The sequence below is a fragment of the Scyliorhinus torazame genome, chromosome 5, assembly GCF_047496885.1.
Source record: "Scyliorhinus torazame isolate Kashiwa2021f chromosome 5, sScyTor2.1, whole genome shotgun sequence".
Classification (NCBI taxonomy): Eukaryota; Metazoa; Chordata; class Chondrichthyes; order Carcharhiniformes; family Scyliorhinidae; genus Scyliorhinus; species Scyliorhinus torazame.
In genome coordinates this window covers 158880802-158908036 of record NC_092711.1, presented here as the reverse complement: position 1 = coordinate 158908036, position 27235 = coordinate 158880802, and the positions used below count along the sequence as shown (strand labels likewise).

General features: G+C 48.2%; 1 protein-coding gene across 1 annotated transcript in view; it reads right to left on the bottom strand.

Moving 5' to 3' along the window:
* Nucleotides 1–27235, bottom strand: part of LOC140418002 (uncharacterized) — a 206408-nt gene that overhangs the window by 120762 nt on the left and 58411 nt on the right. The window contains exon 4 of the mRNA XM_072501432.1: nucleotides 2614–3315. Within this exon, the coding sequence (XP_072357533.1) occupies nucleotides 2614–3315 (702 nt within the window). The remainder of the gene's footprint in view (nucleotides 1–2613; nucleotides 3316–27235) is intronic.

Here is a 27235-nt window from a genome sequence, read left to right as displayed (position 1 = left end):
GGTTTGATCCAGGCCGGGTCACTGTCCATGTGGAGTTTGCACATTATCCCCGTAATTGTGCGAGTCTCACCCCCACAACCTAAAAGGTGTGCAGGATAGGTGAACTGGCCACACTAAATTGCCCCTTATGTGGAAAAAAAAAAGAATTGGGTACTTTAACTTTATTTTTGTAAAAATTAGCCGCCATGCATTTGGTTCCATCATCCAACTCATTATTATCGATTGTAAATAGTTGTCAATAGCACTGATCCTTGTGACACTCCACTTGTCACATCTTCCCACCCCAAACATGACCCTTTATACCTACTGTCTGCTTCCTGTCAGCAACCAATCCTCTATCCATCCTGAAACGTCAACCCCTACACCAGGGTTTCTCAAAACCTTTTTGCCCGGGACCATTTTTACTAACCGACCATCCTTCGGGACCCACGCTGGCCGACCTTTTTTCTTACCTTTAATGCGAGAGGTGAGCCTGGGCTTATATTCTATACTCTAGATTTCATTGAATTTACAGCTCAGAAGGAGGCCATTCAACCTATCGAGTCTTCACCGGCCCTTGTAAAGGGTAGCGAAGAATGAGAAATGACCTCATCGAAACAGGCATTATTCTCTCAGGACTCTACAGAGCAGATGCAGGAAGTAAGTTTTCCTCACACGAGTGGTTTACAGCCTGGGGATATAGTCTGCAAATTACAATGCGACTATTTTAGATATAGATGAGGAGGAATTACAACTCAAAGTATTGTGAAACTTTTTAATCTCTAAAATTCACTATCAAAGAGAGTTCTGCATGCTCAGCCCTTGAGCATGTTCAAGACCAATCCAGGAAGACTGAATTGAATTTTTAAAAAAAATCTTCTCCTGGGTCAGGAGGAGGCGGTGTTTCTCTCTGGGCTCCGCGTGCCCGTATTTCTAAAGCCTCTTGCAGCCGCCATTTTTAAAAGCTGGACGCTGCGGCTGTTGCGCCTGAATTAACGCAATCGGGAACGCCGCGATTGATGGCTCCGTGACCCTCCCGATACCCGCCCGTGACCTACCTGCAGGTTGCGATCTCCACTTTGAAAATTCCTGCCCTATACCATGAGCTCTTATTTTGTGCAGTAACCTTTGATGTGGCACCTTGAGAAATACCTCCTGGAAATCTAGATAAACCACATCTACAGGTACCCCTTTATTGACATCCCTTGTTATTCCCTCAAAGAACCTTGATAAATTGGTCAATCATGATTGACTCCCTGAACCCCATTTTCAAACACTATGTGTCAAAAGAAAAAGAAAATCTCATCTCCCCCTCTGGCTCCTTTATCCATTACCTTTGAGGGACTCACTTTCTGTTAAAGAGCCTGCCAACTCCTCTCACCCACTTTCCCTTAAGTGAATGAATTTGAAAAGACCAGAAAAAAAATCAAATATTTTTAACAAAACAAGTTTATTAATGAAACAGAACATGGTTTAAAAAAACAATACTTGTTGATCAAAGACAACCAGAGTAAAAGAGTAACCAGAGTAAAAGGATGTTCACAATGTTCTGGACCCAAATGGTTTCTCTTTGGCGCCTCTGTTCCTGTGACTCCCCGCTTTGGCACAGGGGTACTGAACTCCGGGGGTCACGGAACCATTAGCCCTGGTCACCCGCTCCAATTCCCAGTCCATCCTCCAAGCACCTTCCTGTTTCTCTGTCAGTGTGATGCCCACGGCAGTTTCCCAACTAGGGCACATTATTCCAGCTAAGGATCACACAACAGGATTTCAAGTTTTATGCTACAAGTGTGAAGTGATGCACTTGGGCAGGTCAAACAAGGCAAGGGAATACATGATAAACGGCAGGACCCTGGGAAGCACCGAGGATCAGAGGGACTTGATGTGCATGTACACCAGCCCCTTAAGGTGGCAGAGCAGGAGGATCCAGTGGTTAAGAAGGCATATGGCATACTTGTCTTTATTAGCTGAGGCAGAGAGTTTAAGAGCAGGGAGGTTATGCTTGAACTGTATTAAACATTGGTTAGGCCACAGCTAGAGTATTGTGTGCAGTTCTGGAATCCACATTATAGGAGGGTTGGGATAGCACTGGAAAGGGTGCAGAGGAGATTTACCAGGATGTTTCCTGGGTTGGAGAGTTTTAGTTATGAAGAGAGATTGGATAGACTTGGATTGTTTTCCTTGGAGCAGCGGAGACTGAGGGGGACATGACTGAGATGTAAAAAATTATGAGAGACATAAATAGAGTAGACAGGAAAAAACCTTTCCCTTTCCTGGAGGGATCAGTGACCAGGGGGCACAGATTTAAGGTTAAGAGGCAGGAGGTTTAGAGGGGATGTGAGGAAAAGCTTTTTTACCCAGAGGGTGGTGGGAGTTTGGAACTCACTGCCTGAAAGGCTGGTGGAAGCAGAAACCCTCATAACATTTAAGAAGCATTTAGATCGGCACTTGCGATGCCCAGGCTATAGGCCAAGTGCTGGGAAATGGGATTGGAATAGTTAAGAGGTTGTTTTGGACTGGCGCAGACTCGATGGGCCGAAAGGCCTTTACTGTGCTGCATGACTCTATGACCCATGTGAAGTTGAAGTTACAAGCAGATCAACTGGTGTCTCTGATGGATAATCGAGTGATTCACTTCTCACATTGAGAGCAGGTGAACGGCCTCTCCCCAGTGTGAATTCGCTGATGTTTCCGCAGGATGAATAAATGTCTGCATCCATTCCCACATTGAGAGCAGGTAAACGGCCTCTCCCCAGTGTGAATCCGCCGGTGTCTCTGCAGGCTGGATAATTGAGTGAATCCCTTCTCACACTGAGAGCAGGTGAACGGTTTCCCCCCAGTGTGAACTTGCTGATGTCTCTGCAGGGTGGATGAATGTCTGAATCCCTTCCCACACTGAGAACAGGTGAATGGCTTCTCCCCAGTGTGAAGTCGCTGGTGTGTCTGTAGGTGGGATAACTCAGTGAATCCCTTCCCACACTGAGAGCAGGTGAATGGCCTCTCCCCAGTGTGAACTCGCTGGTGTGTCCACAGGTTGGACGAACAACTGAATCCCTTCCCACACTGAGAGCAGGTGAACGGCCTCTCCCCAGTGTGAACTCGCTCGTGTGACTTCAGGCTGGATAACGCACTGAATCTGTTCCCACATTGAGAGCAGGTGAATGGCTTCTCCCCAGTGTGAATTCGCTGATGTTTGTGCAGGCTGGATAAATGTTTGAATCCCTTCCCACATTGAGAGCAGGTAAACGGTCTCTCCCCAGTATGAACCCGTTGGTGTCTGTGAAGGTTGGATAACTGAGTGAATCCCTTCTTACACTGAGAGCAGGTGAATGGCTTCTCCCCAGTGTGAATGCGTCGATGAGCTTCCAGCAAACATGGGGCTCTGTATCCCTTCCCACAATCCGAACATTTCCACGGTTTCTCCATGTTTTGGATCTCCTTGTGTCTCCACAGATTGGATAATTGAAGCCTTGACCACACACAAACACGTGTAGTCTCTCCCCGCTGTGAATGGTGCAATGTAACTGGTTAAAGCTCTTTCCACAGTCAGTGCTCTGGAACACTCTCACTCGGGTGTGTATGTCTCGGTGCTTTTCCAGTCACACTGATGTTTAAAATCTTTTGAAGTCAACACTTGGGGCAAACATTTCTCCTTCTAGATTCAAAGGCTGATGATATTCAGGTCCAAAGGAATCGAGTGACTGCCAGATTGAGATGTGACGTTCGAGATTTCTGTCTAATTCGTCCTCTTCTAATATCTTGCAGAAACAATTTACAAAAGACATTACTGTCAGTACAGGATAGAAATTCAGAACAGACAATTCTAGTTTCTATGGAACATTCTTTCCTGTCTCATTCCCCAAAAGCTGTAAATCTCTGTCCCCCACAGACCTAAAACATGGAGAAACCATGGAAATGTTCGGTTGTGGGGATACAGTGACCCATCTTTGCGAGAAGCTCATCGACGCATTCACACTGGGAAGAAGCCGTTCACCTGCTCTCAGTGTGAGAAGGGCTTCACTCAGTTATCCAACCTACACAGACACCAGCAAATTCACACTGGGAGACCATTCACCTGCTCTCAGTGTGAGAAGGGATTCACTCAGTTATCCAGCCTGCTGAGACACCAGCGGATCCAATACAATCCAAATTTTCTCAGGGAATGTATAGGGCATCCATCGCACTATCAGAAGGAAAATGATTGTCTCCTTTCTCAAGGAGAAAGTCGACATAGCTTTATTCCAGGAAACTCATCTCGATTAACCTCAATTGGGGCGACACAGTGGCACGGTGGTTAGCACTGCTGCCTCACCGCTCCAGGGTCTCAGGTTCAATTCTGGCCTCGGGTGACTGGCTATGGGGAGTTTGCACATTCTCCCAGTGTCTGTCTGGATTTTCTCTCAGTCCAAAGATGCGCAGATTAGGTGGATTGGCCATGCTAAATTGCCCCTTAGTGTTCAAAAAGGTTTGGTAGGGTTACTGGGTGACTGGGATAGGCTGGAGCATGGGCTTAAGGAGAGAGCTCTTTCAAAGGCAGATGCAGACTTGATGGGCCGAATGGCCTCCTTCTGCACTGTAGGGATTCTGTGATGAGGAACACTTTAAATTGAGGCAGGATCGGGTGGGGCAGGTTTTTTTGCCTCCTTTTCATCAAGTAACAAGGGTGTGGCAATCCTTATTAATAAAAATATCCCTTTTGTCATGATATTCAAACACACACATCATGATGGACACACCAACAGGCAAATCAGAGCACACAACACCACAACCAATCACAGACAAGAACACCAACCACATAAAAAGCACGAGCACGACACCTGGTGGTCAGTAGGTCTGGGGACAAAGAAACAAGGAAGAGCTGTTAAAACATCACAAGCAGGGAACCCCCACGTGCAGAGTGCAAAGACAAAACTGTACATAGTAAGTTTAAATAAAATAGCGTTGTACCATATACAACCGTGTTGGCTCATCTGTGTGTCAGAACACCCAACACCACATGGTACAGGAGTGGATCGATACCTGCCTACTAACCTGCCATTCTGGACATGGACCACACCGACGGACCGCAGCCGTTGCAAGTCGCGGGGAACCTAGGTACCAATTGGAAGCTCTTCAGGCAGCGATTTGACCTGTACATCCGTGCCACCGAAAAACAGAGTGCCTCGGATGAAACGAAGATGGCAATGCTCCTCTTCTACGCAGGTCAGCACGCCACCGACGTCTTCAACTCACTGGTGTTCGAAGAGGGCGAAAACCAGTCCAAATATGACACGGTCATCCTCAAGCTGGACCAGCACTTTCAAGTTGAAGTAAATTAAAGTTTTGAAAGATACCTCTTTCAGCAACGCCTGCAAGGTAAGGAGGAGCTTTTTCAACCCTTCTTGACGCACCTCCGGATTCTAGCGCAGTCCTGCAGTTACGGCACCATCACAGAGTCCATGATCAGGGACCAGATTGTTTTTGGCGTTGCCTCTAGTGGCCTACGCCAGCAGCTTCTTAAAATAAAAAGCCTCACCTTAGCGTCTGCTGTGGAAGCCTGTGTCCTCCACGAAAATGCTACCTGCCGTTTTGCCCAATTTCAGGCGTCTGAGTTGGCACGGAGGGGGTCCCCAGCCGTCGAATCGGCAAGGCAGGCCGCCCACGACGTCGAACGCATCCAGGCCGTCGATTACTTCCCGACCCACGGCCCGGACGACAGCGGCCGCTTCCCGCGCTTTTCGCGGTCTCCCGCGCAGGTGCGCGCCAAAAATAACGGCCACAACGAGGGACGCACTGCGCAGGCGCGCCCACCGCAAGATCGCACTGCGCATGCGCAGTGGCGCAACGAACGCCGTGACGTCATGACGTGCGGCAATTGTGGAGCTCTACATTTAAAAGGGCAATGTCCTGCAAAAAACCGACAGTGCCTCAGATGTGGCAAGATGGGCCACTACGCAGCCCACTGTCGTTCGGCTCAACCCATGGATCCGGCGCATCCTCGACAATCTCGCAGACAAGTCAGGACCGTCCAGCCCACGCATCAAGACTTCCAGTTAAGTGATGCAGATGACCAGGATGCCTTCCGCGTTTCCGTCATCGATGTCAACAAGGTCAATGCCATCAATCCAGCCGATGAGTGGTGTGCCACCCTGACGGTCAACCGATCGCGCGTCGCCTTCCGTCTGGACACCGGCGCATCCGCCAACCTGATTGCATATTCTGCAGTCCAGGCCATGAAGGTCAAACCACCCATCACGCCATCCCGGCTCAAGATGGTTGACTATAACGGGAACGTCATCCCGTCCATAGGATCTTGCCAGCTACAGGTGACCCACAAGATGTACACGGCCACACTCCCCTTCGAAGTTGTCGGCTCATCAAAGGACTCGTTACTGGGCGCACAGGCGTCTAAGGTCCTTCACCTGGTACAGCGCATTATGTCTCTCTCTCCAGATGAGATATCCGACTTCCCGGATGCTGAGTTCCACGCAAATCTCCATTCCCTCCTTGCACACAACCAGGAGGTTTTTGAAGGCATGGGGACATTGCCATACACGTACAAGATTCGACTCAGACCGGACGCCATCCCTGTCGTTCACGCACCTCGCAGGGTTCCTGCGCCACTCAAAGACCGCCTCAAGGCACAACTGCAGATTCTTCAGGACCAAGGGGTCCTATCCAGGGTCACGGAGCCCACGCCATGGGTCAGCTCCATGGTCTGTGTAAAGAAGCCCTCTGGCGAGCTCCGTATATGTATAGATCCTAAAGATCTGAATAACAACATCATGCGGGAACACTATCCCATCCCGAAACGAGAGGACCTCACCAGCGAGATGGCGCGAGCCAAAATATTCACCAAATTGGATGCGTCCAAAGGATTCTGGCAGATCCAACTGGACCCGGCCAGCCGAAGACTATGCACATTCAACACCCCTTTTGGCAGATTCTGCTACAACCGGATGCCATTCGGCATCATTTCAGCATCTGAAGTTTTCCACCGCATTATGGAGCAGATGATGGAAGGCATCGAAGGGGTACGTGTATATGTGGACGATATCATCATTTGGTCCACCACTCCGCAGGAACACATGCATCGTCTACGACGTGTCTTCACCCGCATACGACAAAATGGCCTGCGTCTCAACCGTGCGAAGTGTGCCTTCGGCCAGACGGAGCTGAAATTCCTCGGGGACCACATCTCAAGGTCAGGGGTCCGTCCCGATGCAGACAAGGTTAGCGCCATCACAGCCATGCCACGACCGGCTGACAAGAAGGCTGTCTTAAGATTCCTGGGCATGGTCAACTTCCTTGGGAAGTTCATTCCCAACCTGGCTTCTCATACAACAAATATGCGCCATCTCGTAAAAAAATCGACAGAATTCAACTGGCACCAATCGCATCAGCGGGAATGGGAGGAGCTCAAGCACAAACTGGTCACGGCACCAGTGCTGACCTTCTTTGACACGACTCGCCCTACAAAGATCTCAACAGACGCCAGCCAATCTGGTATTGGAGCGGTACTCCTGCAAAAAGACAGCACGTCGTCATGGGCCCCGGTTGCATATGCCTCACGAGCCATGACCCCTACCGAACAGCGCTACGCGCAAATCGAAAAAGAATGCCTGGGCTTGTTAACTGGACTGGACAAGTTCCACGACTATGTGTATGGCCTGCCACGATTTACGGTCGAAACTGACCACCGCCCCCTGGTCAACATCATTAACAAAGACCTGAACGACATGACTCCTCGCCTCCAGCGCATCTTACTTAAACTCAGGAGGTACGATTTCAAACTGATCTACACTCCGGGGAAGGAGCTCATCGTGGCGGACACTCTTTCCCGAGCAGTGAGCACACCACCAGATGCGGAGGGGTTCGTGCGTCAAATTGAGGCACACGTAACTCTGACAGCAGCAAATCTGCCAGCTGATGATCCTAGTCTGGCCCACATACGCGCAGAGACGGCGACTGACCCCCTTCTGCAGCGAGTGATGCGCCACATGACGGAAGGGTGGCTCAAAGGGCAGTGCCCCCAGTTTTATAATGTGCGAGATGATCTTACCAACATAGACGGGGTCCTTATGAAATCACACAGGATCGTTATTCCGCACAGCGTGCGCCAGATGATTCTTCATCAACTACACGAAGGCCACTTGGGCGTCGAAAAATGCAGACGAAGGGCCCGGGAGGCGGTATATTGGCCGGGTATTAATGAAGACATAGCCAACATGGTGCTCAACTGCACAACCTGTCAGAGGTTTCAGCCGGCGCAACCTCCGGAAACACTTCTACCACACGAGATGGTGACGTCCCCCTGGGCGAAGGTGGGTGTTGACCTATTTCACGCGCTCGGCAGAGATTACATCGTTATTATAGACTACTTCTCAAACTACCCGGAAGTCATGCCTCTCCATGATCTGACGTCGTCCGCAGTCATTGGGGCCTGCAAGGAAACATTTGCTCGCTATGGCATTCAAAGGACTGTCATGTCAGACAATGGACCCTGTTTCGCCAGCCGTGAATGGTCGTCCTTTGCCGCAGCATATGGTTTCACTCATGTGACATCCAGCCCTCTGCATCCACAATCGAACGGGAAGGCTGAAAAGGGTGTCCACATCGCCAAGCGGCTCCTGTGCAAGGCGGCTGCTGCCGGATCGGACTTTAACCTTGCCTTGCTGGCCTATCGATCGGCCCCGCTATCCACGGGTCTCTCGCCAGCGCAGCTACTAATGGGTCGCTCCCTCAGGACGACGGTACCTTCCATCCTGGCACCAACAACAGACCATGAGACGGTTCTTCGGAACATGCAACTGCAGCGTGATCGCCAGAAAAGTCGGTACGACACACGAGCGACGGACCTGCCCCCCCTGTCCTCCGGAGACAAAGTACGCGTCCATCAACCGTATGGTGGCTGGTCAGCACCGGCCGAAGTCCTCCGACAAGTGGCTCCCCGCTCGTTCCTGGTTCGCATGCCGGATGGTTCCGTGCGTCGCCGCAATCGGCGCGCCCTTCGCCGACTTCCACGCTCGCAGCCACACAGTACGCACACGCCAGATCCGCAACAGGCTTCCGAGGATGACTTTGTGGAGCTGCCGCACATCACGCCCTTTCCATCGCCACCCATGGCCATGCCTGCACAGCAGCCGGTGGTTCTTGATCCACCCTTGAGGCGATCAACCCGAACTCGTCGCAAGCCCATTAGACTGGACTTATAATACCGTTCATATGTTTAACAAGTTGCACAATTTCACATGATAACCTGTTGTTGTTTATCGTTCCAGATGTCGTCTGACTGGACAACTGTTCAAGTTTTTTTTTTTTCCTTCTTCTCTCGCTCGCATTTATGTTATGTTATAGTACAACTTGGTTCATGTGACGCACCCGACATCGCCCCATGTACATAGTTCCGTTATATGCACATGCTGCACACGACACACACACACTTTTAGATGCACTCACGACACGATCATATTTATTACCACGTAGGCACATATCTTTGTAAAAAGGGGGGATGTCATGATATTCAAACACACACATCATGATGGACACACCAACAGGCAAATCAGAGCACACAACACCACAACCAATCACAGACAAGAACACCAACCACATAAAAAGCACGAGCACGACACCTGGTGGTCAGTAGGTCTGGGGACAAAGAAACAAGGAAGAGCTGTTAAAACATCACAAGCAGGGAACCCCCACGTGCAGAGTGCAAAGACAAAACTGTACATAGTAAGTTTAAATAAAATAGCGTTGTACCATATACAACCGTGTTGGCTCATCTGTGTGTCAGAACACCCAACACCACACCTTTAAAGGTTGAAATCTGCATCAAGGATAAAGGAGGTAGATATGTGATCATTAGAGGTTCAGTGCATGGAGATGTTGTTTCAATAATGAATGTTTATGGATCCTCGAATTACTCCCCGGAGTTCATTACTAAGGTTTCTGTGGATTTTGTAGTCAGCTTCGACTGACTCTTTTGTGGTTGGTGACTTCAACGGCCACTTAAATCCTCTGGTAGATAAGCTCCTGGTTACCAGAACCCCACCACACACCACGCTGTAAGCTGGGGTGTTGGCCTCGGCTTGTGAGGAGGTGGGTTATGTGGATGCTTGGAGAACTTTGCACCCGAGGAGCAGAGATTTTACCTTCTTTCCAGCCCCACATCAATGTCATATTAGAATCAACAACTTTCTTGTTCCGAGGACAATCCTACACCTGGTGTCCTCCTGCAACACAGGAAACATCGTAATTGTGGATCTTCCCCCCACCCCCCTCCTCGTTGTCCCCGAGGTTCTGCTCAAGGGCTCACTCCGGTCAAGAACGTGGAGATTTGATACCTCCTGATAAGAGGTACTTCATTTACTACACATTTTAAGGAAGAGTTTGAGTTCTTCCTTTTGTTTAACTCGGCCCCTGGTATTTCCCGCTCCATTTTGTGGGAGATGTGTAAAGTTTATGCTCGGGGCTGATAATTTCTTAAACTGCTAATACAAGGTGCAGGATAACCAGAGGCTTGTTTGGCGAAGGCCAAGGAGAATCATATGGAGGCCCCGAGTAAGCTACCGCTGAAGGAGGTTAACGCAGCAAATTGGCTTTGGACTCCCTGTTGACTCAGCAGGCCAAGCTTTGCAGAGTCTGCACCCTCCCTGGATTCACTTCCTTTCCCTTCAGTTGCTGCAAGTGACCAATTGAAGGTGAGAATGAGAAAAGAAATGGAAAGGGGGAGAAGAGAAAGTGTTTTACTCACAGATGTTGGAGACAGGAAGAGGTTTCACCTTCACTTCCGCTGTGACATCACAATGGTGCCCTGCCTGAATCAGCCAATAGCAATTACTGTATTCCGCGGAGTCGTCACCGGGTTCCAGTGCGCAGGCCCAGGAGCCCCTCCTCCTGCAGCTCCTGGAGACAAGGTTTCCAGGCAACCGGCTGACGGCTCCGGCCAGAGGGAGAAGCCGTTCGGTGATCTCTCCCTCCCCCGGTCCGGGACTGCGCATGTCTCGGGGAGAGGGGCAGCTGTGCATTTGCGAATTGAGCCCGCCTCCTGCCCTTTCACCTGAGGTATTGACCAATGGGAAGAGTTGAGCGCGGGCATTGCGTGAATGGATATTGAGCTTCACACAGAGTGAAATCTCCTCCTGTCCCCAACCTCTGTGAGTAAAACACTTTCTTTTCTCTCCTTTCCATTTCTTTTCTCATTCTCACCTTCAATTGGTCACTTGCAGCAACTGAAGGGAAAGGAAGTGAATCCAGGGAGGGTGCAGACTCTGCAAAGCTTGGCCCAGGTCTCTCTCTCTCAAAGACATTGACATCCTTTGCTCCCTCAGCTTGACACATTTATTCGTCTGGCTAAAAGGATGGTTTCTTTCCCACTATTCACAATTAAAGGGTAGTTTCCCCAGGAGATGGCTGACATTTATGGGGATAGTAAATTAATATCGGACAGAGATATGTCTATTGTTATAAGGTACATATTAATTATATTGTTAATGGTTCTGTAATAAAGTATATTATTATTATTTCCAGTTGTGTAATATTGTGCTGTAGCCACGTTATAGATTTCCGGTCATCTCTTCCCTCAGAGGGTTGTTAGTTTCTGAATTACTCTTCCACAGGGACCACTGGAGGCTAGGGGGTCACTGAATATATTTAAGGATGAGTTGAATTTTTTTGTTACGTTTTTTTAACCATTTTATAAATCATGAATGAATGCAACAGAGTAACAGAAAAATTGGTGGAAAATGGGTACAGAGCAGAACGACTGATATTGCCACATAAGTACAAGCAACACATTGCAGAATTAATTTGTGGCAGTACATTTGAGCGACCAGAGTCTGGAGATGAAATGCCAGATCAATTGAACAACTGGTTAACAGGTTAACATAGTGAGTGGAGAAAGAGGGTAAGAATATATAAAAACAGAAGGATACCAATGCAGGTCACACAGCCCAAAATATTACAAAACAGATAAACAGCATAGTTGAATTAAAATAAATTACCTGGGGGTGCAGGTTGCCCGGGAGTGGGGGAGGGGCTCCGTAGCTACAACATTTCTAGTTTGATGGGGAGAGTGAAAGCTGATCTGGCAAGGTGGGATGGTCTCCCTCTGTCAATGGCGGGTCGGGTATAGGCAGCTAAAATGAATGTGTTGACGTGATTTCTGTTTATTTTCTAATGCCTGCCGATTTTGCTGCCAAAGATATTTTTCAGAGAGATTGAAGGAATGATTACCTCATTCATATGGGGAGGGAAGGCGGCCAGAGTTAGAAAGGTGCTGCTACAGAGGGGAAGGCATGCACGGGGTTTGGGCGGCAAATGTGCAGAAGGTGCGGAGCTGGGTCAGAGGGGTTGATTCCCAGTGGGTCAGAATGGAGGAGAGTTTGTGTAGGGGGTCGGGATTGAAGGTGCCAACAACAGCACCGTTCCAGATGGCCCCAGGGAAATACTCAGGGAGTCCGGTAATAATAGCTTCATGGAGAATTTGGAGGCAGTTTCGCCAACACTTCAGGTTGGGGGTAGGGTCAAGAGAAATGCCGATTCGGGGGAATCACAAATTTGAACCAGGGAAGTGGGACGTAAATTTTCGGAAATGGGAGCAGAAGGGGATTAAGACACTAAAAGATTTGTTTCTTGGGGGTCAGTTTTCAGGATTGAAGGAGCTGGGAGTGAAGTATGGGCTGCAACAGGGGGAAATGTTTAGATAGATGCAGGTTCGAGATTTTTCCAGGAAGGAGATACAGAGCTTCCCGGTGGAGCCGGCCTCCACCTTGTTGGAGGAGGTGCTGAGGATAGGGGGACCGGAGAAGGGGGTAGTGTCGGCAGTTTACGGGGCTATTTTGGAAGAGGAGAAGGCACCACTGGAAGGGATCAAAGCAAAGTGGGAGGAAGAGTTGGTAGTGGATATGGAGGAGGGGTCCTGGTGTGAGGTGCCCCGGAGAGTGAAAGCCTCCACCTTGTGCGCAAGGTTGGGGCTGACACAGCTGAAGGTGGTATATAGAGCACACCTCACGAGGGCGAGGATGAGTTGGCTCTTTGATGATGTGTGTGAACGTTGTGGGGGTAGCCCAGCATATCACGTTCATATGTTTTGGTCCTGTCCAAAGCTGGAGGATTACTGGTAGGAGGTTTTTAGGATAATCTCTAAAGTGGTGCACGTGAAACTAGACCTGGGCCCTCGGGAGGCCATATTCGGGGTGTCGGACCGGCCGGTGTTGGAAACGGGTGCGGAGGCAGATGTTGTATCCTTCGCCTCATTGATCGCCCGAAGGCGGATCCTGTTGGGCTGGAGAGCAACCTCTCCACCCTGTGCCCTGGTGTGGCAGGGGGACCTGTTGGAATTCTTGACTCTTGAGAAGGTTAAGTTTGAACTGAGGGGAAGGATAGAGTGGTTTTACAATTCATGGGCGTTATTCATTATGCACTTTCAAGAATTGTATAACATCGAACATTAGTTGGGGGGGGGGAGGGGGACTGTGTGTGTTAATGGTGACCATGGGTGATTCCTGATTTCCTTTGTTATTTGCTTATGTTAACATGCGGGCAGTTTGGACCCAGATTTAAGGACTGGGTAAAGCTATTATATAAGGAGCCGAGGGCCAGTGTCCGCACAAATAACATCAGCTGAGAATACTTTCCTCTCCACCGTGGGACTTGGCAGGGATGTCCTATGTCACTCATGCTGTTTGCACTCGCGATTGAGCCATTGGCCATCGCATTAAGAAGTTTGGGAGTATGGAAAGAGATAGTGCGGGGGGGGATAGAGCATAGGGTGTCTTTATATGGCTATGACTTGCTGTTATATGTGTCGGAACCAAGTGTGTCAATAGGGGGAATACTGGAGCTGCTTCGGGTGTTTAGGTCTTTCTCGGGTTACAAATCAAATCTAGACAAGAGTGAATATTTTGTGGTGTCTCGTCCGGGGGTGGCGGCAGGGCTGTTATTCAGTAGGGTAGGGACTCACTTTAGATACCTGGGGGTGGAGGTTGCTCGGGATTGTGGGGGGGGGAGGGGGGGGCTCCGTAGGTACAACATTTCTAATTTGGTGGGGAGAGTAAAAGCTGATCTGGAAGGTGGGATGGTCTCCCTCTGTCGCTGGCAGGTCGGGTACAGGCAGCTAAAATGAATGTGCTGCCGCGATTCCTGTTTATTTTTCAATGCCTGCCGATTTTCCTGATGACCTCATTCATATGGGGAGGGAAGGTGGCCAGAATTAAAAAGGTGCTACCACAGAGAGGAAGGCAGGCAGGGGGTTTGAGTCTTCCGAACCTGATGTATTATTACTGGGTGCTGAATGTGGAGAAGGTACGGAGCTGGGTCAGAGGGATTGACTCCCAATGGGTCAGAATGGAGGAGAGTTTGGGTAGGGGGTCGGGATTGAAGGCGCTAGCGACAGCGCCACTCCCGACGGCCCTGGAGAGATACACAGGGAGTCCGGTAGTAATAGCTTTGTTGAGAATTTGGAGACAGTTTCGACAGTACTTCAGGTTGGGGGCAAGGTCAATGGAAATGCCGATTCGGGGGAACCATCGATTTGAGCCAGGGAAGTGGGATGGAAATTTTCGGAGATGGGAGGAGAAAGGAATTAGGATACTAAAAGATTTATTTCTTGGGGGTCGTTTTACGGGATCGAAGGAGCTGGGAGTGAAGTATGGGATGGAGCAGGGGGAAATATTTAGATACATGCAGGTTCGAGACTTTGCCAGCAAGGAGATTCAGAACTTCCCAGCAGAGCTGGCTTCCACATTGCTGGAGGAGGTGCTGACGACAGGGGGACTGGAGAAGGGGATAGTATTGTCGGTTTACGGGGCTATTTTGGAGGAGGAGAAGGCGCCGCTAGAAGGGATCAAGGCAAAGTGGGAGGAAGAGTTGGGTGAGGGTATGGAGGAGGGGCTCTGGTGTGAGGTGTTCCGGAGGGTGAACGCCTCCACCTTGTGTGCGAGGTTGGGGTTGATACAGCTGAAGGTGGTGTATAGAGCGCACCTTAAAGGGTGAGGATGAGCCAGCTTTTTGAGGGGGTAGATGTGTATGAACGTTGCGGGGTGGCCCCGCAAACCACGTTCATATGGTTTGGTCTTATCCAAAGCTGGAGGATTACTGGAAGGTGTTTAGGCTAATCTCTAAACTGTTGCAAGTGAAACTGGACCGGGGCCCTCGGGAGGCCATATTCGGGTGTCGGACCAGCCGGGGTTGGAAACGGGTGCGGAGGCAGATGTTGTAGCCTTCGCCTCATTGATCGCCCGAAGGTGGATTCTGTTAGGGTGGAGATCAACCTCTCCACCCTGTACCCAGGCGTGGCAAGGGGGGGGGGGGGGGGGGGGGGGGGGACCTGCTGGAATTCTTGACGCTTGCAAAGGTCAAATTTGAACTGAGGGGAAGGATGGAGGGGGTCTACAATTCATGGGCATCATTCATTGTGCACTTTCGAGAATTGGATCACATCGAACATCAGTGGGGTTGGGGGCTGGGAGGGTTGGGGGAGGGGGGCTGTCTGTGTTATTGGTGACTATGGGTGATTCCTGATTCCTTTTTGTCATTTGTTATGTGTTAACATGCGGGCTAATGTCTGGGGTTTGGTGGGAGGATGGGATCGTTGTTATTGATATGGGGATTGATATTTCATTCGTTACTGATTATTGTTTATTGTTGGGTGTAAATTTGGGAGAAAATGTGAAAAAGAAGAATAAAAAATATTTTAAAAAAGAAATCTACAAGTTGTGAATCTTTGGAATTCTCTACCCCAGAGGGCTGTGGACGCTCAGTCATTGAGTGTGTTTAAAGCAGAGACTGACAGATTTCTAAATACCAATAACACAAAGGGATATGGGGATAGTGTGGGGAAAAAGGCATTGAAGTGGATGATCAGCCATGATCGTATTGAATGGTGGAGCAGGCTCGATGGGCTGAATGGCCAACTCCTGCTCCTATGTTCCAATGATACAAAGATAGGTAGGAAAGTAAATTGTGAAGAGGACATAAGGAGGTTAAAAAGGTACATGTTAAATGAGTGGGACAAAATCTGGCAAATTGAGAATAATGTGGGAAAATGTGTAATTGTCCATTTTGTCAGGAAGAACAAAAAGGCTTATTACCTAAATGGTGAGAGATTGCAGAGCTCTGAGATTCAGAGGGATCTGGGTGTCTAAGAGCATGAATCACAAAAGGCGAGTATACAGGTACAGCAAGTAATTAGGATAGCTAATAGAATGTTATCGTTTATTGTGAGGGGAATTGAATACAAAAGTAGGGAGGTTATGCTTCAGTTATACAGGACATTGGTGAGACCACATCTGGAGCACTGTGTACAGTATTGCTCTCATTTAAGGAATGGTGTCAATGTGTTGGAAGCAGTTCAGAGAAGGTTTACTGGACTCATAACTGGAATTGGAGGCTGGTCTTATGAGGAATGATTGGACAGGCTGGGCTTGTGTCCGATGGAGTTTAGGTGACGTGATTGAACAGTAGAAGATGCTGAGGAGCCTTGACAGGGTGGATGTGGAAAGGATGTTTTCTCTTGTGGGAGAATCTAGAAATTGGAGTCACTTCAAAAGCAATAACTTGTCCATTTAAGGCAGAGGAGAACTTCTTTCTCAGGGGGTTGGGAGTCTTTGGAACTCTCTTCCTCGAAGGGCAGTGGAAGCAGAGTCTGTGAATGTTTTTAAGGCAGAGCTGGATAGATTCTTGAAAATCAAGGGGGTGAAAGTTTATCAGGGGTAGGTGGGAATAAGACCAGAGGAAATAGGAACAGGAGTAGGCCATTCGGCCTTTCCAGCCTGCAACACCTTACAATTGGATCATGGCTGAAACCAACATTTCTCACGTTCACTTTCCTGCCCTTTCCCTGTAATCCTAGGTTCCCTCACTGATCAAAAATCTATCTCAGCCTGAAATATACACAAGGACTCTGTCCCCACAACTCTCTCAGGTCCAAAGACTCTCCAAAGAATTTCATAGAACATGGAACATTACTGCGCAGTACAGGCCCTTCGGTCCTCGATGTTGCGCCGACCTGTGAAACCACTCTAAAGCCCATCTACACTATTCCCTTATCGTCCATATGTCTATCCAATGACCATTTGAATGTCCTTAGTGTTGGCGAGTCCACTACTGTTGCAGGCAGGGCATTCCATGCCCTTACTACTGAGTAAAGAATCCTCTGACATCTGTCCTATATCTATCTCCCCTCAATTTAAAGCTATGTCCCCTCGTGCTAGACATCACCATCCGAGGAAAAAGGCTCTCACTGTCCACCCTATCCAATCCTCTGATCATCTTGTATGCCTCAATTAAGTCACCTCTTAACCTTCTTCTCTCTAACGAAAACAGCCTCAAGTCCCTCAGCCTTTCCTCATAAGATCTTCCCTCCATACCAGGCAACATTCTGGTAAATCTCCTCTGCACCCTTTCCAATGCTTCCACATCCTTCCTATAATGCGGCGACCAGAATTGCACGCAATACACCAAATGCGGCCGCACCAGAGTTTTGTACAGCTGCAACATGACCTCATGGCTCCGAAACTCAATACCTCTACCAATAAAAGCTAACACACCATACGCCTTCTTAACAACCCTCTCAAACTGAGTGGCAACTTTCAGGGATCTATGTACATGGACACCAAGATCTCTCTGCTCATCCACACTGCCAAGAATCTTACCAATAGCCCAGTGCTCTGTCTTCCTGTTATTCCTTCCAAAATGAATCACCTCACACTTTTCTGCATTAAACTCCATTTGCACCTCTCAGCCCAGCACTGCAGCTTATCTATGTCCCTCTGTAACTTGTAACATCCTTCTGCACTGTCCACAACTCCACCGACTTTAGTGTCATCTGCAAATTTACTCACCCATCCTTCTACGCCCTCCTCCAGGTCATTTATAAAAATGACAAACAGCAGTGGCCCCAAAACAGATCCTTGTGGTTCACCACTAGTAACTAGACTCCAGCCTGAACATTTCCCATCAACCACCACCCTTTGTCTTCTTCCAGCGAGCCAATTTCGGATCCAAACTGCTAAATCATCCTGAATCCCATGCCTCCGTATTTTCTGCAGTAGCCTACCGTGGGAAACCTTATCAAACACTTTACTGAAATCCAGATACACCACATCAACTGCTTTACCCTCAGCCACCTGTTTGGTCACCTTCTCAAAGAACTCAATAAGGTTTGTGAGGCACGACCCACCCTTCACAAAACCGTGTTGACTATCTCTAATCAAATTATTCCTTTCCAGATGAATATACATCCTATCTCTTATAAATCTTTCTAAGATTTTGCCCACAACAGAAGTAAGGCTCACTGATCTATAGTTACCAGGGTTGTCCCTCCTCCCCTTCTTGAACAAGGGGACAAAATTTGCTATCCTCCAGTCTTCTGGCACTATTCCTGTAGACAAAGATGACTTAAAGATCAAAGCCAAAGGCTCAGCAATCTCCTCCCTAGCTCCCCAGAGAATCCTAGGACAAATCCCATCCGGCCCAGGGGACTTATCTATTTTCGCACTTTCCAGAATTGCTAACACCTCCTCCTTATGAACCTCAAGCCCTTCTAGTCTAGTAGCCTGAATCTCAGATTTCTCCTCGACAACATTGTCTTTTTCCTGTGTGAATACTGACGAAAAATATTCATTTAGCACCTCTGCTATCTCCTCGGACTCCACGCACAACTTCCCACTACTGTCCTTGACTGGCCCTACTCTTACCGACTGTCCTTGACTGGCCCTACTCTTACCCTAGTCATTCTTTTATTCCTGACATATCTATAGAAAGCTTGAGGGTTATCCTTGATCCTACCTGCCAAAGACTTCTCATGTTCCCTCCTGGCTCTTCTTAGCTCTCTCTTTAGGTCCTTCCGAGCAAATTTGTAACTCTCGAGCGCCCAAACTGAACCTTCACGTCTCATCTTTACATCAGCCTCCTTCTTCCTCTTGGCAAGTGTTTCGACTGCTTTAGTAAACCACGGTTCCCTTGCGCGACCACTTCCTCCCTGCCTGACAGGTACATACTTATCAAGGACACGCAGTAGCTGTTCCTTGAACAAGCTCCACATTTCCATTGTCCATCCCCTGCAGTTTTCCTCTCCATCCTAAGTCTTGCCTCATAGCATCATAATTGCCTTACACCAGATATAACTCTTGCCCTGCGGTATATACCTATCCCTTTTGATCACTAAAGTAAACGTAATCGAATTGTGGTCACTATCACCAAAGTGCTCACTTACCTCCAAATCTAACACCTGTCCTGGTTCATTACCCAGTACCAAATCCAATATGGCCTCTCTTCTCGTTGGCCTATCTACTGTTGCTCATTTTAGCCTTAGTTTACTTATTCTTATTCTGTCACCTTTGCTCATGAGTCGCCAGGTATCTTTCTGATACCGCCACGTGGTTCAAGTCCGAGTAATGATTAATAATCCAACACACCGCTTAGTAAGAGTTAAATCAACGCTCATTTATTATATACAGCAATTAATACTTATACATTCAATCTACTGCTAAACTACTTCCTACAACTAACAGGCCAATACGTAACTTTGGAAATGGCCCACCAGGTCAGGGAAACGAATGGTCTTTTGAATGGGTTCTGAGCCTGCGGGAATCAAAAGCTGGTACAGGTCGATAGTCAGGAGTGTCTATCTGGTAGCGATCGCTGGAGTAAAACTTACGTTATCTTGCAGAAGGGTTTCGAAGGGTCGAGTTGAACTTGGCCCCTATTCTTATAGTCCCCAGGGGCTTCCCGCCTCTTGGGGCAGATCTTGTACCTGGTTCCAAGTGATTGGACTTGGTCCCAATCACTTGGTTCGACGTTCTCCAATACTGGAGCGATTCCTTGATCGAGGGGTGGATGTTTACCTTCCTTTGTGTCAGCTCCTGCTGGCGCCGAAAGGTCTGGGTCGGCTTTGTGTTGCTAATTTGTAGCAATTGTTCCTGGGGATGGCTGATTAATATGCAGATGGCTGGGTTGTTGTGATGTTGATGGTTGCAGGTATCGATTCGGTCTGGCTTCCCCAGAGGCGAATACAATGTTTTACCTGCAGCTGTCTGTTTGAGTCCTGTTGGCTGATTTTCCCATCAGCCTCTTCCGTTCGCCATTTTAAATCGGGGTTTGGCCATTCTAATCGGGAGTTAGCCATTTTAAGTGGCTACATTCTCTCCTTGTGATCCTAACGCGAAGCGTGAAGGATCACATCATTTTTTTCTTTCCATTCCCTGACCGGGGGGTGGGGGGACACCTCCTACATGGCCTCTGCTCTGACCATAGCTATGCACAAAAAATTTTAACTAACAATTCTAAGGGCGCTATGTCAGACAGGGGCATGCATTACAAAATAACAAACTTGGAACCTCTAACTTATCCTTAGTACACTACACTCGCTAAACATTTCATTATCCTACCTTCCTCAGGCATACAACAAAATCACATCATTCCATATAATCTTTCCTGGCTTGGCAGTCAAGCTCAGGATCATACAATTGTTTTGCTTATGAAAAAGTTTGTACATTTCTTTATTTATAACAACAATAAACGCAAGTGAATGCACTTTATTATTGCATTCGCGGGGGTCGGGGGTCTGGTCGTAACCGAACATAGGGGATCTGATCCTATACCCGGGGTTCGAGCGCGGTAGGCTCTCCTTCTCCATTTACGTAGGCGCATAGTCTGCACTACACAGCAGAGTATCGCCAACGCCAACAGTTCTTCGATCACATAGGACAGGGAGTACCAGGTTATGAACCTGGCACACCAGGATGATGCAGTGTCGCTGGTGACTGGGCTCTGGGTACTGCGTGGCAGTGAAACATTAACGGCTGGGAGGTTTGAAGTCATGGGGTTCGCGGTCACGCGCAACCAAATGTCCAAAAGTAGTGTGTTGATCACGATGAAGGAAGTCCTCATGGCTGTTCTCTTTTCCTTTTCTTTCTTCTCTTCTCTTTATTTTCTCCGATCCTGGAGCTTCTGGAGTTCTGTAGGAACAAGCATAGTACCTGTAACTATCTTTGTTTAATATATGGGATGCTAGTGTGTCTGTCCTTTGGTGTCAATTATTCCCTTATAATTGGTCACTATGTGTGACTCCCTTATTTTTTTTTCAAAACAAGTTTTAGGACACGGCACACTTCCCAATCATGAACCAGTGCTGAGTTACCATCCAAATGTTCCAGGATGTAAATAGCATATGGCGGCAACCTAAAGGTTATCTAAAACAAATAAAAAACTTTTTGAAATGAAAGATGTCAAATGAGGTGCGTATGGGCCGCGACGGGTAAGAGATGGATGGAGTCCCCGGGTAGGACGGCTACCAATGCCGTATCTCTCCTACCCGAGCGTAGTTGACCAGCGGGGGGGGTCCCCAGGCAGGGCGGGTCTCACGCCGTTTCTCCACTGCCTGAGCAACCGACAAGAACGGGCAAAAATGTAGTCATCGTGGTGGGGCTGCCATAGTGGTTCTATCGTTCGAACCAGAAGGGCAGTTACAATCGGGCGTCTGATACCCGAACAAATATCAGCTGAAAAGCTAGTTCCTCTGAACGAGCGTGTGGTCTCTTGACCAGTATCTGCAGATAAGCTAGTTCCGCTGAACAAGCGTGTGGAAAAAAAATTCTCCTGTCGGACAAACAACATTGAACAAACTTACTAACAACATAAAACATTCTGCAGGTTCCATCAGAAAGAACAACACTTTTCCCAAGCGGTTCCTTTAAAACGTCATCTGGACACCTCAGTTCTCGGTTGCGAACAGGGTCGCAAAGGGGTTGGCGGTTTGGGAGTCAGACCCGAGGTCGTCACCTTCTCCCGGGTGCCAAACTCTGGAGTGGATTAGGGCTGAAAGGGCTGCCTGGTGTGAGTTGGGGTCGCTCTCGTCATTGCGGACGAGGCGGTATGTGTTGTCACGGTTCCAGTAATTGGTGTCTAGTTGGGTGGGGACAAAATCGGGGTTCTCAGTGTGGTTCGGTGGTCGGTGGTGGGGTTTGTTCAGAAAAGTGATCAGGATGGGATCGCTTGGATCGTAGTCGGAGTCACTGGGCGTGGGTCCGTTTGCATGGGGATAGTAGGGAGGAGTGCTGTGGCTCTCGCCCGAGTCCCAGTCGCTGTCTCTGCTGCTGCAGTCTGTGGGCGTTCCGGGGCGGAGTGTATATTTCGGGGGTCGAGTCTGTGGCTGGGCTGGATGTCGTGGGGGTTGGTCGGGTTATGTTGGCTGTGGGCGGGGTGTGGTCTGCTGCGTCAAGCATGACGTGGTGTGCGTGGTTCGACTGTGCTCCATAAGCCTTTAACTGGTTGATATGAAACCACGCAGTCTTACAATTGGGGTACTTTATTTTGTAAACGGATGGGCTTACTTTGTCCGCAATGGAATATGGACCCGAGTATTTTGGTGCCAGGAATGTGCTGGGGTTATACACAGACAGCATCACTTGCTGTCCGATATCGTACTCCGTTGCATGCACTGTCTTGTCGAAACAAGCCTTGCTCTGTTTCTTCTTGGTGCCCAATTTTACCGCGGCTGCTAGCTGAGCCGTTTTAACATTAGCAACTAATTGCTCCACGGCTTTCTCGTATGTGAGGGCCGTTACTTCGGGGCTGGTCAGGTCTAAACCTAACAAGTATTCTGTCCCTTTCATGGGGCGTCCGGTCATGGGTGTGTGTGGGGACACCATTTTAAAAAGTGTAAATCTGGAGATGATAGTTGACTGTGCCAACATTTTTGTGAATGTAAGAAAAACTTGTTAAAAGAAAAATTGTTAAGATAAAGAATTAATTAAGTTGTAAATGTTATACAAGTTTGTGTTAAGCAAATCGTAAATTTAGTTCTGAGTTGAGATCAGAGCTAAGCTTGCAAGTTGCAGTAATTCAATTTGAATTTTCAAATATTTTTAAGTTTAAAAAAAAAACACTGTTAGAACCTTTTCAATCGCTTTGCCAAAAAAAAAACAAAAAAAACGCGCAAGTAGAGACAGGAAAGACGCGGGTCAAACAAGAGATGAGCTACGTAGTTCAATGGCTGGCCTTGAATTGACAGAAAATGATTAATTCAATAATTTAGAAAATGTTCACTAAAAGTTCCGACTGCACCTGTAACATTGTCTGCACTAATTCCAGAACCAACAGAGTATAATAATTGATATCCAGTCACTGCTCCCAGATTCCAATTATGCCAGTAACTCAAGCCCTTTTGGGTGATAGTATGGGTCCTGATTTACCATCTTCACGATCAGTAGAGAAAGAGGAGCTCTGTTTCGCAAGCCCAGTTAGCTCTAGAACCAGATCTCGGACAGCGAGAGAAGGGCTTGATCTTCACCAGAAACAATTAAGTATACCACCTAAGTCCCTCCAAACTAAGGTGAAACCGCAAGGTTTGTAGAACAAAGGAAGCTGCAACAGATGATTTTGAAGAGAAAGAACTCCCTCTAGTGACAGGGAGAGATGTCGAAGAACCAGAGGAAATAGCTAGAGTGCCCCCTGGTGAGATTCGGAGACAGTTGCCGATTAGGAAGATACCAAACCCACCCAAAGGGACCCTCAGCTCCTTTTTATGGCCCACCGTATGCATCAACAGCTTTACAACCGCCGCCCCCTCTGAGGGGCCATTGGTCTACTGGGAGACGAGGACGGGGCAGATATAGAGGGAGCAATGCATGTTATAATTGCGGCCGTGCAGATCACTGGCAACAGGAATGCCCCTTTAAAAGACAGGCAGGAGAAGGAGATTACCCGACCCAAAGGAGGGGGTACCCACCAAGGGGAGGACAGGTGAGATACACTGACTTCTTCCAGGAAAACCCTTTCCCAACACAGGATTGACTAGCTAATTTAGTCATAAGGACTCTCCAATCGGACAGGGAACCTATTATCTCTCTGCAGATAGGAGATCAACATCACTCATTTGTAATCGACACTGGAGCAGCCATGTCTTCTGTGCAATCAGAACTTCGACTACCACTATCCGACCACACGCAGCAATTGTCGGGGTTCCAAGGACAGGTGTGTGAGTATCCTATTTCTGAACCTGTGACAGTCACTTACGAGAATAAGTCTGCAGATCATCAGTTTGTAGTGACTACTGGATTGGACTGTAACTTGTTGGCCCGAGATTTACTGTGTATCTTCCAGCTACAGCTAGAGTGCGGAGACGAGGGGGTAACGGTTAAATCATGGAGGATGAGACAACAGTGCTATATTTCTATCACCCCCAGTGGTGGACGTTAGACATTGAACATTCACTGCATCACGTTACCCTGGCCTATGACAGAACTGGACAAAACAGGGAGTTGGAGGACAAATACCGGCCATTAATTGGGACCGAATGGCCACTCAAGGTTACAGCCACAGTCACGGGAAAAGAAGGTACAGCCGATTTTGTTACAATACCACCACATTTATGGCCACAGTCAGCTTCGGTAAGCCCTCATATTACACGTCAGGTCCACGACCAGTACCATGCCAGGGATCTGGGGCAAATGGTAAGGAGGGCAGTGGATCATTTGGATCCAACAGAAGTACGCACTTCAAGTCATGCCGGACGGCACTACCATAAAATATTTTGAGGTCCCTGAAACAACGAACACTCGACTGCAGCATCACTGGGGACATGATGTGTTGGAATATGTCAATCCACAGGTCTGGGCGGAATACCCATCACAAGTGGGAAAGACAAATGTTACACCTATAAAGGTAATGATTAAGGATCATGTAAAGCTACCTTCCATTCGGCAATACCCCCTGAAATCCCAAGCTGCTCTGTCAATAGACAAATTAATTCAAGAGCTGTTGCAACAGGGTATTGTGGTCCCTTGCCAATCAGAATGTAACACCCCCATACTTGCTATGCCTAAACCAGCCAAACCAGACCAGTACCGATTAGTACAGGATTTACGTTCAATCAATGCCATCGCATAGCCGTTACATGCTCTCACCCTCCAACAGGATATTACGGTGTATAGCTCCCACTCGGTCATCGCACTATTGGGGCAACTGCAGACTCAGCATCTTACCGCAGCTCGTCAGAATAGGTATGAGGTATACCTTTTGAACAATCCACGTCTGACATTTAACCACTGTACCGCTATCAATCCAGCCTGTTTTCTTTGTGGTCCCCCCGTCCATGAAGACGCACCTGGCCACGACTGTTTAGCCTTGATTCAGGAAACTACCACAATAAGGGGCGATTTGAGTGACATTTCGTCAGAACAACCTGACATGATTATGTGTGATCAAATATCCCACCGGGGTTTAGTTAATGACTTACTGCAGGCCCTCCTTATGCCCGCGCAGATTTCCGTTATTAAATGCGCTGCCCACACAAATGGTACAACCCCAGTTGACGTTGGTAATGAACGAGCAGATTGTGCAGCGCGGACAGCCACGCAAATTCAGCAAGTGATGGTGCCTAAAATGTTAAGTCAGACTAAACGATCTACTATTAATATGTCTGCTTCTGACAAGTCAATGCCAACCATCCAAGACGTCATAAGGTTACAGGAGGACGCTCCTGAGAGTGATAAACAAATATGGAAACGGTTAGGTTGTACATATGATTCTGTTTCCTCTTTATGGACCACGCCAGCACATCAGACTTGTATGTCTGATGTACTGGCTTTATGGGTCATTGAATGTGTACACTTTGCAACTCATTGTGGGGCTCGAGGGACTAGTGATTTTTTGCTGGACACTTGGTGCAGGGGTTGGCCCAGAGCATCAGTAATCGGTGTTTGATTTGTCAGCAATATAACACCGGAAAAGGTATCCCTTGTGGGATGGGGCAAACCCCGTTGCCCAGTGGTCCCTTTGAGACGCTCCAAATGGATTACATTGAGTTGGAAAGGTGTCAATGTTATAAATATGTTTTGGTCATTGTGGATGTGTTCAGCAGATGGGTCGAGGCGTATCCGACTATCGATAATAAAGCTGCTACTGTGGTTAAAGTCTTGATGCGGGAAATCATTCCCCGGTACAGTAGACCAGCTCAGTTGAGTTCTGATAACGGGCCTCATTTTCTTGGACAGATTAACCTGCCTCCCTTCTCCAGTGCTATTTTACAGGTGTGGAGCATGATGGGGTGGCTACGCACCGTCTGTGTGATATTTGGCCTCACCTCGCTTGGAGTGTTACTGGCGATGGACATGGAAAAGGGGAATATTATCTATGTTTGTAACCCCAACCAATCTACAAGGATACATCACCTATGCAAAGGTGATGTTCTTCGCTGCCCCCCTATACGAGGACATGGTATCGACTCATGGAAGGTCGTCAAAGTTAAGGAGAATGCAGGACTCATGAAGCAATTGCACCGGTCCCGGCGATGGGAAGGGAATATTATATGGACATTGCCTTGTTTTTGGAATACATGTAAATTTGATTTTGGATGTGTTAAGATTGGTGCAATAAAGCGTAGGAAGAGGCTATGAGAAAGAGAGAGGGACTAGAGAGAGGACGGGGCGTGTGAGAAGGGAAGTACAGCTAGAACGTAGGTTACCGGGAGATACACTTAAGTTAGTTAAAGGCCAAACTGAGGAAAACCCGGGTAGTATGAATCTCTTTTACCAGATTTACCACCGCTTGTATGGCCAGGGACGGGTTGTCTGCTACCCGAACCCCGCAGCGGTGTCTAGGTTATTTTCTGTTTCACCGCTTTGGGGCACTCCCCAAACGGTGGTTCATTGTCAGCATTCCGAGCCACTGTCTGAGCAAGTCACTCTTCCTTACGATCCGGGTTCAGCACCACCGGCTATTTGCCTTCCCCTTCCTCGGGATAATTCCCATTCACAGTATGATAGGCTGCAACGGTGGAGGGCGTACATACCTAGCCACTTCACTCCCAATAGGGATTCCCGGTCGTACGAGAATTGTTTCCGCAGTGAAGGATACGGCTGTTTGCTGGTAGAGGTGGAAACGAATATAACATGTCTGTTCCCCACCTGTACGGACAGGAGGTGCCATATCACCCAGGCGTCTGGCCAATGTATTTGTTACAACACCACTTGCGTTCCATTGAACGCCGGCCTCCAGCTCCTTTGTGGCTGGGCGAATGTCTCTCATATCACTGTTGGGACTAGGGCTTTCCGCATTGCTAGGCGGCCCAAATGGGCATTTCAAAGCTGGATAAACTGGGCTACTGGGGGATCCTTACGCAACCAATATACTGATTGTGATGCTAGCCTGCACACGGAGCAAGGATACTACTTTTTATTTAATGGCACAGCGACCAACGTTTTGTCACCCCCATTTCCCCGCCAAATTGCGATAGGGACTCTAGTCCCTACCACAGTCCCCTGCCCTTCGG